General features: G+C 43.7%; 1 protein-coding gene and 1 non-coding gene across 2 annotated transcripts; one reads left to right on the top strand and one right to left on the bottom strand.

Moving 5' to 3' along the window:
• Positions 1-5,962: 5,962 nt before the first annotated feature.
• On the bottom strand, positions 5,963-13,953 carry LOC123087659 (PTI1-like tyrosine-protein kinase 2). Its single transcript, XM_044509705.1, has 8 exons — positions 13,675-13,953; positions 12,416-12,524; positions 10,258-10,502; positions 10,014-10,140; positions 9,632-9,905; positions 7,210-7,342; positions 6,532-6,618; positions 5,963-6,421 (listed from the first exon to the last, which is right to left on the bottom strand). The coding sequence occupies exons 2-8, from the start codon at positions 12,507-12,509 to the stop codon at positions 6,275-6,277; spliced, it is 1,107 nt and encodes a 368-aa protein (XP_044365640.1). The 5' UTR covers positions 12,510-12,524; positions 13,675-13,953; the 3' UTR covers positions 5,963-6,274.
• On the top strand, positions 11,812-11,883 carry TRNAC-GCA (transfer RNA cysteine (anticodon GCA)). Its single transcript has one exon. It is a non-coding gene; the product is annotated as a tRNA-Cys (tRNA).
• Positions 13,954-14,244: the final 291 nt, after the last annotated feature.

Genomic DNA, 14,244 nt, shown 5'->3' with positions numbered 1-14,244 from the left:
TCCCGGAAGGGCACGGTAGAGACCGCTTAGTAGTAGCGAGGGGTAAAAACCCGCGCTACTACTATCAACTTAGTAGTAGCGAGGCGTAAAAAACCCGCGCTAGTAGTAAGTAGCAGTAGCTAGGGGTATAAACCCGCGCTACTAGTAAGTATCTGCCTATAAGCTTTTTCCTAGTAGTGTAGTGACACAGTTTGGGATCCAAGCATCTTCCCAAATATTGATGTTACGTCCATTCCCCACTCGCCAAATATAGTCACATTTCAGAGTAGTTGTGCCTGCCATAATGCTTTGCCAGGTGAAGGAAGTGTCATGCTTTCGCTTGGACTTCATCAAACCGCCATCAAGATAGTACTTGGCCCTTAGAATAGCACACAAGGAATCAGGATTATCAATGAGACGCCATGCCTATTTGGCGAGCAAAACCAGGTTGAAGCAGTGGATATCACGGAATCTCATTCCTCCTTGGTTTTCTGGTACGCACATTTTCCACCGGGCCATCCAGTGCATCCTCCTCTGGTTCTCCTCGTCTCCCCACCAGAAATGCAATCGTGTCAATGATTTCTTTACAATTTTTTTAGGAATTTTAAAGACCGACATTGCATAGGTAGTATGGCTTGGATCACAGCCTTGAGCGGGATCTCCTTTCCCCGGCAGACAATAATTTTTCCTTCCAACCACTAATTTTCTTAACAATTCGTTCAATCATAAATTTAAAGCAGTATGTTTTATCAACACCCACATTTGCTAGCAAGCCCAAGTATTTGTCATTCATTGCCTCCGTCATTATATTCAGTGTTGTACACATTTGTTCTCTGATCTCTACGGTTGTATTAGGACTAAAGAAAATATTTGACTTTTCAACTTTTACCAGCTATCCCGATGCCGCACAATATAAATCTAATGCTGATTTCAGGGCTGTCGCATTATGTTGGTTGTCTTTCATCAAGATCAATGAATCATCTGCAAAGAGAAGATTTGTGACTGGCGGGGCGTCTGTACAGACTTTAACTCCAGATATGTTTCCGTTTTCCTCAGCATGCGTCAGCAAGGCATTCAACCCCTCTGTGCACAGCAGAAAGAGGTATGGTGATAGTGGATCACCCTGCCTCAACCCTCTAGTAGGCGTGAAGCTCTCACTTTCCACTGCATTGATCCTTACTATGTATTCGACAGTTGAGACACATTGCATAATCGAATTCTCCCATTTTCGACGAAAACCCAATCTCAACATAATCTCCTTCAAAAAAGGCCACTCGACTCTATCATATGCTTTGTGCATGTCAAGTTTTATAGCACACAAGCCCTCTCTACCTTCTCTTTTGTTCTTGATTGTGGAAAAACATTCATATGCCACTAAAATATTATCCGTTATCAATCTTTCCGGTACAAATGCACTTTGTGTTGGACTAATAATTTCTGGTAGAAAAACCTTCAATCGAGTAGCCATCATTTTTGCAATTATTTTGTATACCACATTACATAAATTAATCGGTCTAAATTGTGTTACCTTTTCTGGTGTATTAATCTTAGAAATCATCACGATCGCCGTATCATTCCAACCGTTCGGGATAGTATATGTGTTGATTTCTTTCATAACCTCCTCAATTAGGTCCTCCCCCGGCATGGGCCAGAACCTTTTTAGAAATCTGGCCCTCAAGCTTTTAAGTCCCCAATATCGAATAAAGCTTTCTTCTGTGATATAAGGGGCAAGTAGTTGCCAGTTGCTTACATTGGTCATGATGAGCATCTCATACCCTATGGGAAAAGTTGCCAGTTGCATGCATTGTCCCATGCAAGAAAACTTGACGGTGCTAATCTAGTTGTTATAGTATGATCATTTCTTGTTTGCTTTAAGGCGCGTCATAGCATATACATATCTACATAAAAAGTAAATTATCAAAAACCACCACAATTGCGTTGCTCGGTGCAGAAATCTACCGTTTTCATAAAAATTTGCCGAAAACATTGATTTTCAGTAATCGCGTTGCCGAAAGCACTAACTGGTCAAATGAGAGCCGTTTGATGCCAAATATGTCTAATGCCAAATATGATAGACAGGCTCACTTTCAGGGCTGATGTGGCACCAAAATTTAACGAATAAAAAAGGACATATATGTGTTTCTTTATTGGTTTCATTACATATTTTAAACTTTAAGCACCAAGAAGTCGAACTTGTTAAGTAGCATCGCAAGGGAACTCTGAATCTATTCGCGGTCTCAGCCATGGTGTCGAGGACAAGTATGGTCTGCATCAGTGGCATGGAATACTTTGATAGAGTCATTGCAACTTAATGAGTGGATTTTAATGCGACGAGTGGGATGAAATCGAGTGGTCTGGAAAAAAAATCAGAGCAATGATACATAGGTGGGAAATGGTCGAGGTGTGACGTGTTTCTTGTCGACTCATCATTTTTTTAACACGGTATAGATGCAAGTGCTTATATACACGTGCATACACTCACCCATATAAACGCACACCCGCACACTCTACCCCATGGTCATAAATCATGAAATAAATCTAGGAATAAATGCGAGCACCAGGATTTGAACCCTGGTGGGCTTGGGATACCACAGTCTCTCTAACCATCTAACCACAGGTTGGTTCGCACTCGTCGACTCATCATATAACATGAAAAATGGTGTGTGTTTTTGTTGCGAATCCAAAAAATGGTGCTTCTGAGTAGTCGTTCCCATTTCAAGAGGTAGAACACGTCTGCACGCGCGCACCTGTCAAAAAGGAAAGGAAAACCGTGCGTGATTAATATGTTTCAAAAAAAATGTCCGGTGATTAATTCTTCCCACTTGTATTGTACCTGTGATACGAGGAATGCACGTACGGATGTTGAACTATGTATGTATACGATGCTGTTCTTTCGATGTGTGAGGAGTACTAATGTGTAATATCGTCTCCATCTCTTTCTCGTAGCTAAGCCAACACAAATGGTCAACGTCATGGCGCGTCGATGCTCGCTCCTCCTCATCGCCGCCGTGGGGGCTACCTTCCTCTTTCTTCGCCCGAGACGTTCCAACTGGAGCTATCTGGTGCACCGCTACAACTGCTACCTGCGCTGCGGTTCGAGATATCCGCGCCGGTGCCGCCGCCCATGGGGAAAGGAGCAAGGATCCGTAAGTGAGCTCACACCATGCATGCATTATTGCAAACTACTCCTAAATATATACTCCCTCCATTCCTAAATATTTATCTTTTTAGAGATTTCAAATGAACTACCACATGCGGATATATATAGAAATATTTTCGAGTGTAGATTCACTCATTTTGCTTCGTACGTAGTTTTTTTTAGCATCAGTACAGACACAAGCGCTCATATACACGCGCATACACTCACTCCCATGAACGCACACACGCACACCCTACCCCTATGAGCACCTCCGAGAGACTGAGCCGGCATATCATCTTGAGATTTACGAAGTCACCGTAGGCGCCTCGTCGTCGACGGGAACATCTCCTCCCACTGAAAGCGCATCGCCGGAAATTCTGAAATAAATCCAGGAATAATGCGAGCACCAGGATTTGAACCCTGATGGGTTGGGGATACCACTGTCCACCTAACCAACTCAACCACAGATTGATTCGCGCTTCGTACGTAGTCACTTGCTGAAGTCTCTAGAAAGACAAATATTTAGGAACGGAGGGAGTAGAAGTTGGTGATTGATTTTGAGCTAAATATATAGCTTCTGACGTGTGCGTGCAAGAAAGAGGATTCGAGATAATCTTGTCGTCATGATAGTCGGCGCCGTCGCGGTGGTGGTCGTCGTCGTGATCATCGTCGGAGGAGCTTTTCTCCTTGTGAAGCGAAACAGGATGAGGAAGAGGGTCTAACACATTCCTAGCTACTCCTAGGTAGGGGCAACATACACGCTCCTCCAAAATCTACATGCGCGCTATCCATCACATTTCAGGACTGAATCACATTCGATCACATGGATGGTGGGCTGGCTTCTGGTTTCTGCCATGATTTTATTTGATTTCTGTACTACCGCGCTTTCTGCCTTGCAGCCTCGGCCGTTATGCATAGTACAATTCAAGTTCCTGCTTGAGTTTTCTTGGGTGCTTAATTATGTTGTACTCCTACCAGAAGCCCGTCGTATACTGTTACCGTTGCTTTGAGTGAACAACAAACGGGGAATTACTCATGTCTGTTGTCGTCGACAAACTGAGAATTCTTTTTTTAAATGCATATATGAACCAGTATCATTTGCCATCGAAGTGATAAATTAGAGAGAAAAGTCCATGTTACAACCTTCAAGTTGCCACTCGATTTTGGATTAAACCCTCGACTTCAAAACCGGTTGTCCTACACCCTACACTTGCCACTTGGTTCAGGAATCAACCCTTTCCTTGGTTTTGATCGCGTTGACCGGTTTTGACCGTGTTGATTGCTGACTAGGCAACGCCACAACAGCTTTTGACTGGTCAAATTATTTGAAACATTTTTCATCTGTTTAATTAATTTAATTTAATTGGGGTCCTTCTCGTCCAAAAAATCCCCGCTTGAATCGTGGGACATTCCTTCCTCGCAGTAGCAACATTGTCTCTTCTTTACTCTCCCCCACCTTCACACGGTAGCGGCCACCGTTGTCCCTCAGCGCGGCCGATGAGCCACCTCCGGCCACCACATCCTCCTTATCACAACTTGTAGCCACGTCATTTTTTGATTCTCATGTACTTAAGCAGCTTCTCACGGTACCCGCCCTGGCAAAGACCCCACAGAGACACCATATTCTCGTGTTGCCCGCCCCTCACCTTCTTGCTCTCCAGAAACCATCACCAGATCCGAGCCGACACGAAGACCATGAAAACAGAGACGACCGACACACGACAGACGGAGTTGGACCAAATGCGGTACCAGAGTTGCACGAGATAACTGACCATCAGGGTCCACCACACAATCCTTATGTTGACCAGTGAGGTCCACCTCACGAGAGAAGGCCAAATCACATGATGCTCGTGGTTTCTTTCTAGGGAACTTGGAGGCGTAAGGGGTTTGGCAAACAGTTGAACAATGCATATCCTGTTTTTCTAAACAGTTGGAATCCAAAGGTAGGGATGACGTGTTTTTTTTTGGTTTGTTAACTGTTAGGTGCCTGATTTTTTTCCCGTGCGAGTCGATTTCCGCTTTGCATGAGGTCAAAGGTGGGGATGACGTGAGGAGCGGCAGTGACAAGCGTCAACCACACCGAGGCTGAGCCGGGACCTTATCGGAGCCGAGGACGACGATGCAAGCAACAGCGAGCCGTTGTACGTCCCAGGTAGAGGCGAGAAAAAAACTTAATGGGGAGGGAGGTACGGGGGGTCGGCGGGTAGAGGGATGACCGGGGCAGCGATAGCAAACGGTTAGGGCTGGGTCAAAGGGCAGCTACGTGAGGAAGAACGTGAACGAGTCATGCTTGAGGAGGAAGGGGGGATGTGGACTGTTGGATTTCGATCTAACGGACGGGAAACAAAGTGACTAATGCAAACACTCTTTTCAGGCACCTGATGAGTAGGTGCTCCCACTTTCTTTTTCTGTACTCACGAGCTGTCGAGCTATATGCCATGCCACCCTTCCTTTTGTCGAGGTGTATCTCCAAGTTTTTTGAATCAAAAGAATTGTTCCCCACTCAAAAGCTATAAGTGTTTGGACAGCCGGTTCCGAATTTCCCATCATGCCATCCATCTTGAGATTAGATGCGAAAAAATTGACATTGCTGAGATTCTGTCAAGATTCTAGATGGGTCTATCTAGGACACATCTATATGTGACATAGTTCTGCCAATCTATGTCATATTTAACCTGATGTCCACTATGTTTATGGTCTATTTTTTTTTGTTCCAGTTTTTTTTGTTCCTTGTTGCTGCGTTATTTGCGGAAGTTTAGATGTGACATCCTTCGAAAACATCTAGATGTGAATTAGCCAAACTGATTCTAGATACTAGCACGGGTGACCACACGGAGCACCAAATAAAGAAGTTATGAGCATGTTGCATTTAATCTAGTTCCAAAAGACGCCTCGAGTTTTGGACATTTCCGATATGCACTTCCAATAAAAAGAGCACAGATAACCACTGACCACCTATATAACAGACAAATGTACATCACAAATCTCAAACAGCAGAAAATCCCTAGGGTGGCAGCAACAGACTGGCAGAGAAAATATTATGTATCCGACTGAAGAATCCCGGAAAACAAATCTACAAACCGCTCGCAAATCACACCCGGTGTGCCAGCCATTTCGGGCTAGTAAGCGCTGGGAAGTCTCATGATCCAGCACCTCCTAAGCCCCGGGTGCCGGGGCCAGCTCCGAGGCTGCCGGGGCTGCTGCTCTTTGTTGTAGCAGAGGAGAGAGCGCCTTGACGACGATGCTCATGTTGGGCCTGAACTCTGCTTCATACTGCACGCACAGAGCTGCCACCGCACCAAGCTGCAGGTTGAGAATGCAAGGGGGTAAGCACCAGCGACCCCATGGTTCACCGATACAAATAATTGCGGAACAATGGAGAATACCATATAAACAAAGTGGAATAGACATACCTTAGCAACTCCCTTTGGAGGATATTCTCCCTTCAACCGAGGATCTACGCATTGCTTCACCTTATCTTCACTCAATCTTGGAGTAGCCTGGAGAGAAACATTGCACAACCAGATTGCTATCAATCAGTGCCAATTGCTCACTAATTACCAACTGGAACCAGCAAATAATAGGCAATAGAAAAATCCAAAATCCTAGACAGAAAGTGTGCATAGATGATGGTTACCACCCGATTTCCTGCTAGGTCTGGTGTTCAGACTTACAAAAATCCAAAATTCTAGACAGAAAATGTGTGTTATCATCTAATTTCCTGTTAGGTCTGGTGTTCAGACTTCAGACACTAACTGATTGAAGTACTCAACTGGACTGAGCTGTTACTGTACAAGTACACTAGTGAGTTAAATATAAATTCACATCCCGAACAACTTATAGCCAAGCTAACTTTTAGAAAACATAAATCAGTGTGCAAATGAGGGTATCCAGTCAGATAGTTGCTGTACTGTTAAGATTTATAATTCTGAACTTGCAACAAGAAGCCTCTCTTTTCCCAGCATTTCTTTATAACTTTTACAGCTTCAGTTTTACGCACTTGATATATATCATAGTAGACAAGGGGAAATTCACTAGAGTAACAGGGAAATAAGCAAACACAGTAACAGTATGCTAACAAAATAACATACCCAAGTGACTAAACTTTGCTGCCCCCGAGGCATTGTGTGATCGACCGGTTTCCTTCCAGTCAGAAGTTCAAGAAGAACCACGCCAAAGCTGTAGACGTCACTCTTCTGTGTCAGCTGGCCAGTCATAGCATATCTGCAACAAACATGAGCATCAAATTAGAGAAGAAATGCATGAAAAGCAGGGCTACAAATATTTCCGCAACACATGCCAAGAATAAAAGTACGCCTTTTGTTACAATGTTAATCTGACTAGATAAAGATATAGTGGCTGCCATATAAGTTATTGATCTCACTAGAATATTTCTTAGGGCCAGTCCTTGGTAACTTCACGATTAGTTTACGCAGGGTAATACTGAGAATATAATCATTATGAACAGATAAACCAACATCGTCCAGGCAAAACACAAAAATTGCAGTTCGTCGTGTTTCTTGTTTGACCGGTTTCCTTCCAGTCAGAAGTGCAAACAAAATCAATCAGTAAACATATTTTGTTTCTTGTAGGCACCGGAAAGCAAATATCAAATTGTTGCCGGAAATGTTAACTTTGTGGATTGAGACAAATATCCTGAAAATATAGGATTAACTAGGTCTGGAATAAAAGGCTACCGCTTAACTAGGCTTATGTAGTCCACCACAAGGTTTTCGGTCGCTTAGATGACGCACACACCTATTTGGCAAATTAATGATGTTCTGCAGAATGTCCAAAAATGTACACTACATGCTGACAAGCCATATTTTGTCGTGTGCGAACTGGGAAAGCAGATGTCCGACAGCGTGCTAGGCGATGCCCAAAGACAGAAATACAATCTCCAAAAGTCAGCCATTTTCCTTAGTATGACATATTTATCCTAAAATAAGTGTGTTGTTGTTTTTATCCCAAATACGCAATATCAGTGCCGCTATATAGGAACATTAGTTAGCAGAGAAAAGCTGCATGATGTCCGACAGCGTGCTAGGCGATGCCCAAAGACAGAAATACAATCTCCAAAAGTCAGCCATTTTCCTTAGTATGACATATTTATCCTAAAATAAGTGTGTTGTTGTTTTTATCCCAAATACGCAATATCAGTGCCGCTATATAGGAACATTAGTTAGCAGAGAAAGGCTGCATGCCTAAATATCAGCAGAAGCCAACCACCGTATAGTTGGAAGTTCATAAGTTGATATCCAAACGACCATATAATGGCGAATAAATTTTACACATCTAGACAATTAAATATTATATCAAACGATATTAGTCTCACACGAAAATATGACAGTTGGGGCTAATGGTTATCAATGTAAAACATGATTACCAGTCTAAAACTCCACATATCCTACTCGCTCGACACATTAAAGCCAGATTTATTAGTGTTCTTTTTGGATATGCAATTATGTGGAGGTTCTCAAGTCCAACGGTTGGTTCTAAAGACCAGGTGATAGTACGAAATTGAATGCTCAAAAGTCATACAAGTAGTTTTCATTTATCCTTGTGAAGAAGAGAAAAATGTACTAGATGTGCAAATTGTAATGTATTACGCGAGTAAAAAATGGACAAAAATAGTGAGCATCAGTTTACTGGCACATATCATGGTAATCAGATTCATCACCCCAAGTCGAGTTGCAGCACAATAACGGTTTTAAGATAAATTCTAGAGGATATGTGCCATGCCGTGCACCATATTCCCGGTGACTACGGCATACACTACTACTTTCAATTCCAACATTTGCCACAGAGAATGGTAGCGTGCAGCGGTTTGGGCGTCCACTCTATTGATACAGGTGTACATCATGGGGTTCAAATCAGGAAGTTCTTTAATCCACTACATTTGGTCCATTCTTATTTGGTCAGCAGGTTCCCAGAACTATGCTGCAGTGTTTATTTGTTGTGTGCATGAAACATGAATGCTTCCCTGCCATGATGCGCCACCACATCCACGACAGGGTTACTTTGGCTATGATAATATGCAGGTCATGGCACTTAAGCTTGTTCCGGTCATGTCTATTGAATGTCAACCCCATGAATCTATTGCTATATCAGGAGCACCACAAATGTGGTTTATGCTGGCTACTTAAGCAGTTACAACTTACGAGAACCGTCAGTAGGGCATTCGTACACAAAAAGTGGGTTGAAGTCAATAGGAATCAACCAGCTGAACATAAAACGCGTACGATAGCAAGCCACGTGGTGACAAGGACAGTCTAAAAGTTACTTCATCCAAACAGCATATTAAACCTTTCGAAGCAGCTGTCATTTAAAGATGGGCCCTACCACATTGACATCATTATGAACTAAAACCATATGAATACTTACTTTTGCAATAAAATTTTATTATATCTAACTTTTTCAAGACTTGTGCGCTGGAACAACTGTAGTTGAGTTATGTTAATGCAAGGTATTGAACAACATGCAAAAATGTATTAGTATGAATTAGACAATTACTCTGGCGCATGATATCCAAATGTCCCTAATACACGAGTCGAATGGAGACGTGCTGCCATATCAGGAGCTTGATTTAAGAGGTTGAAGTCCGCAATTTTCGCCTTGAAGTCCTCAAACAGAAGCACATTGCTTGATCTGATGTCCCGATGGATGATTGAAGGCTGAACCTTCTCATGTAGGTACTCTATACCTTTTGCCGCCTCGATAGCAATTTTGACTCTCTGCATCCAGTCAAGCACGGGGCCAGGTTGCGCACCTTGAACTCCTTTTCTTCCTGTTTATAGAGAAATAGATGCAGGTCCATCATAACTGAACTTGTTGCCCTTAAGAATAGTTTCATGAGTATGCCACATGTTAAAGACACTAGGTTCTCAAGTCTTACCATGCAGAACATCGTGAAGAGAACCCATTGTTGCAAATTCATATGCCAGTATACGATAGTTGCCCTCCACATAGTAGCCCAGCATCTCCACAAGATTTTCATGTTTTAGCCTTGATACAAGTGAGACCTGGAGTTATAAAAATAAAACTATAGAGCTTAATTCCTTTGGTACTATCATCAATGCACGAGGTATAACATTCAGAAAGTTAAGATTAAATAAACTAAATAGGCAACACATATTCACCTGTTTCAAAAATTCATCGTTAGGCTCATTTTCAGATGCATCAAATTTCTTAATAGCCGCTTGCCTGCCATCATCCATGGTAGCATGATATACTCGTCCGTATGAACCTTCACCAATCAGAGAACTCGATCCAAAATTGTCAGTCTTTTCTTTCAAGTCCTCAAATGACAGTTCTGGGACATCAATTGTAGGAGGGGAAATATCTGGCTCAGGTTGATCAGCAGGTTTCGAAGATTTTTGCTTGCCTGATGAAAGACATAAAAATGCAATCACTGAGGACTCAGCATAAAAATCATGTCAGCAAAAGGAAAAAAGATGCAACAAGCAATAACATAATATATTTGAAACCGTTTTCCCAAACAGATTGCTACAGAATACATTATAAGGCATATGAGTGAAAATCCGCAACAAGGGACTCGAATATGACAGAGGCCATTACCACCCAATATTGATACACACAGCTCATAGATGGTTCCACATATATGTATGACCAACAACAACCACAGCAGCAGGTCCATAACGCAGTGGTAGCTCTACCACTGTGCATGGACCCACTGCTTTTGCTGTTGTTAGAGCAATTGACTGCAGATCAATAGGTCACCAGTTCGAACCCGGTTGGGCCCTATTGTTTTCTTTTTCTAATTTTATTTCTTTGTCAACCACGGTGTTGGCCCTCCACACTTGCGTCACAGTATTCACTTTCAAGTTTTAACCATATCTAGCTTTATTCCCTTCTCATCCGTTATGCATTTTTGTCATGTCGATTCTTCTTTGTGAGAACTGTTATGCTTACATTAGATGGTCACCGCTAATCAAATAGTTCTCAATTACTTCCCTTTTCATCCGTTTTGCATTTTTTGTCATGTCGATTCTTCTTTGTGAGACTGTTATGCTTACAGTAAATGGACACCGCTATTCAAATAGTTCCCTTTTGTCATGTCGATTCTTCTTTGTGAGACTGTTATGCTTACAGTAAATGGACACCGCTATTCAAATAGTTCCCTTTTGTCATGTCGATTCTTCTTTGTGAGACTGTTATGCTTACAGTAAATGGACACCGCTATTCAAATAGTTCCCTTTTCATCCGTTATGCATTTTTTGTCATGTCGATTCTTCTTTGTGAGAACTGTTATGCTTACATTAGATGGTTAACCGCTATTGAAACAGTTCTCAATTACTTCAAATTAAGACAATTATGTATTGTATATTCTGTGGAGCGTGATAGACTGATATACGCATTTTAAGACACGTACAAGGACATTTCTCCAATTAGGTCCCTTCAAAAGAATCTAAGAATGGCATAACCCAAAAATAGCATCTTACATAAAAGCTGGAACTGGCAATCCATGAGCACAAGTTGAAGTATGTTTACCTAATTTATGATGGCATATACAGCTGATATGAGTGTGTGAGAGTTCCTAACTAGCACTCTAATCCATATCTAAATCTGCAAGGATACAAATTGATATTCAATTTGCATTGACAATAAAGAGTGAACCAATTAATATTTGCTTGTGAAATTATTCATTTAGGGTCAAATGTAAGGATAGAAATGGGTCCATGGCTCAGTGGTAGAGCAATTGACTGCATATCAATAGGTCACCGGTTCGAACCCGGTTGGGCCCTATTCTTTTCTTTCTTCTATTTTTATTTCCATTTTCAACTATTGTCTTGGCCTTCCACACTTTCTTCGCAAGTATTTACTTTCAGGTTTTAACCATATCTAGCTTTATTCTCTTTTTTATCTGTTATACATTTTTGGATATGTCAATTCTTCTTCCTGAGAACCGTTGTGCTTACACAAGATGGTTACCGCTGTTCGAGCAGTTCCAAAATACTACAAAATTGAGCTTATTATGCTGTGGAGCATGGTAGACCAATTTATTCATTGTTAGACACATAGCAAGAACATTTCACGAATCAGGGCCCGCCCTTCAAAAGAATCTAAGAATGGTTTGCACAACCTTTCATGGGCACAGCTTGAAGTACATTTCTACCTAATATTTGATGGCACATACACCTGGTCTGAGTATGTGCTAAGTCCTAACTAGCATTCAAATTCACATCTAAAACCACAGGGATACAATTGTTATTCAGTTTGCATCCATAATGCAGAGTGAACCAAATAATGTTTAAACACACAAGTACATGAACGAACCGTCTATCTTATTCCCCTGAGCTTTGGAATGTTCCACCTCATGTCTGTCGTCGTCGTCACCGCTCCGGATATTGCAACAAAGCCAATGCCTCATACTGTCTCCTGGCCACTTCAATCCATGCACCAAATGCACAAAACAAAAGAGTTAGCCTATATAAAGTTTGGGGCACAAGCCATTTCATTACACACAAAAATTACATTTCTAACGAAGCATCAAATCCGTACAAAATCTAGAGTTCAGTTATACCCTGTGCCCAAAAACAAAAGGTGGATATATTCAGTAGCTTCTGGATGGTCTAGGAACCCACCCACTACAATCCCACAACCCCAATTCCTCCAACTGCCACACAAACTATCCAACGCATATATTAAGCTGCGCTTTACTGAGCCGCGCACTCTAATTGCCAAGAACACCTACTACTGCTGATGAATGCACGGTACCAATGACACGCATTTAAAATCCAGCAGCTTAAGCACGCAGTACTACTTACTACTGATTTAAGGAACAACCAGCCAGCACGTACAAAATATAGAGTTCAATTATGTTGTGTGCAAAAAACAAAACAAAAGGTGGGTATACTCAGGCGCTTCCAGTTCCAGGCTGGTCTAGGAACCCACCATCTACAATCCCCCACATCCCCAATTCCTCCAAATCCAATTTCCACATGCACCATTCGATGGTGCGAAAACGACAAGGGGTTGAAAATGAAATAGCACACAAATGGAAACCTTACACATAAGCTACCCTCACTGCACCACACGCTCTAATTGGCCAAAAACGCATACTACTACTGATGAATGCGCGGCACCAACCACACGCACTCCACATCCAGCAGCTAACATAAGGAGAAGTAGTAGTACTAAACTATACTAATTTAGGAAGGAGCAAACAACCAGCCGATCGAAACGGAAACATCAGTCGCACCGCGCGAACTATAAGCGTCTTCCTCTTCGCACAGACCGCCCCAAATCACCCCCAACTCGTCGCGGATTGAACCAAACGGCCTGGGGATTAATCGCGAGCAAGCGGCGCCGACCCCAGTGATTATTTCCCCTTTTCGGAAACAGAACAGGACGAGCCCAGGCGCTCGCCTGGGCGACGAATCCCCGCTCCTCCCCGTCGACCCCGCGGGCCGCGCCTCGTGCAGCCGCTAGCAAAACCAAAACCATAGTAGTCCCAGACATCTCGAGGCCGAGGAGCCAGCGAACCAACTAACTAACCAGGCGGAGGAGCAGGAGGGGCGGAGCTGTTCGCTTACCTGCGCGCCGGCCGCGGCGACCAGCAGCAGCAGCAGCAGCACGCCGCACTACCGCCCGCGCGCTAGCTCGCTCCGGCCGCCTCGCCTGAAATCCAAGGGGATGGAGGGGAACGGGACGGAGAGAGCAGAGAGGGCGGTGGGCAGGGCAGAGCAGAGCAGCAGCCTCGCTTCGCTTCCCCCTCCCCCTCCCCGCTGCCGCCCGCCTAAGCAAAAGCCGCCGTCCGTTACCGGTGTGGGAGCGTCGCTAATTACACGGCTGCCCCTAACAGCGCGGCCCACGCCGTCCCCGCGCCCATCCACCGCCAACGGAAACGGGGAAACCGGCCCACTCCACCCAATGACGCGTGGGGACCAGCGGCCCCGTGGCCCGCGCGTCGGTGAGCCGGGTGCTAATCTTTGCTTGAACCGACCTGGTGGCGCGCCGAACCAGGTGGCCGGTTTTGGCCGGTAGCGTGTTCACCCGCGGTGGGCCGCGGTGCCCTGCGTGACGTGTGGGCACCGCGTGGTGGTGGGGCGCAGCTGTCTGTGGGTGGGCGGAGCGGATTTCCGGGTGCGGTGTGGGGATGGGCG

This window comes from Triticum aestivum, chromosome 4A, assembly GCF_018294505.1.
Source record: "Triticum aestivum cultivar Chinese Spring chromosome 4A, IWGSC CS RefSeq v2.1, whole genome shotgun sequence".
Lineage (NCBI taxonomy): Eukaryota > Viridiplantae > Streptophyta > Magnoliopsida > Poales > Poaceae > Triticum > Triticum aestivum.
Note: the sequence above shows the minus strand (reverse complement) of the source record. Positions and strands in the feature narration are given on the sequence as shown.

Bases quoted from the DNA above. Each gene is read 5' to 3' on its own strand.
- LOC123087659 (XM_044509705.1), bottom strand. From the start codon at position 12,509: ATGAGGCATTGGCTTTGTTGCAATATCCGGAGCGGTGACGACGACGAC. The intron at 10,503-12,415 runs GTTCGTTCATGT...GTCTTTCATCAG, and splicing joins TCAGGGGAATAAGATAGACG to GCAAGCAAAAATCTTCGAAA. The intron at 6,619-7,209 runs GTATGTTATTTT...GTTTCTCTCCAG, and splicing joins AGCAAAGTTTAGTCACTTGG to GCTACTCCAAGATTGAGTGA.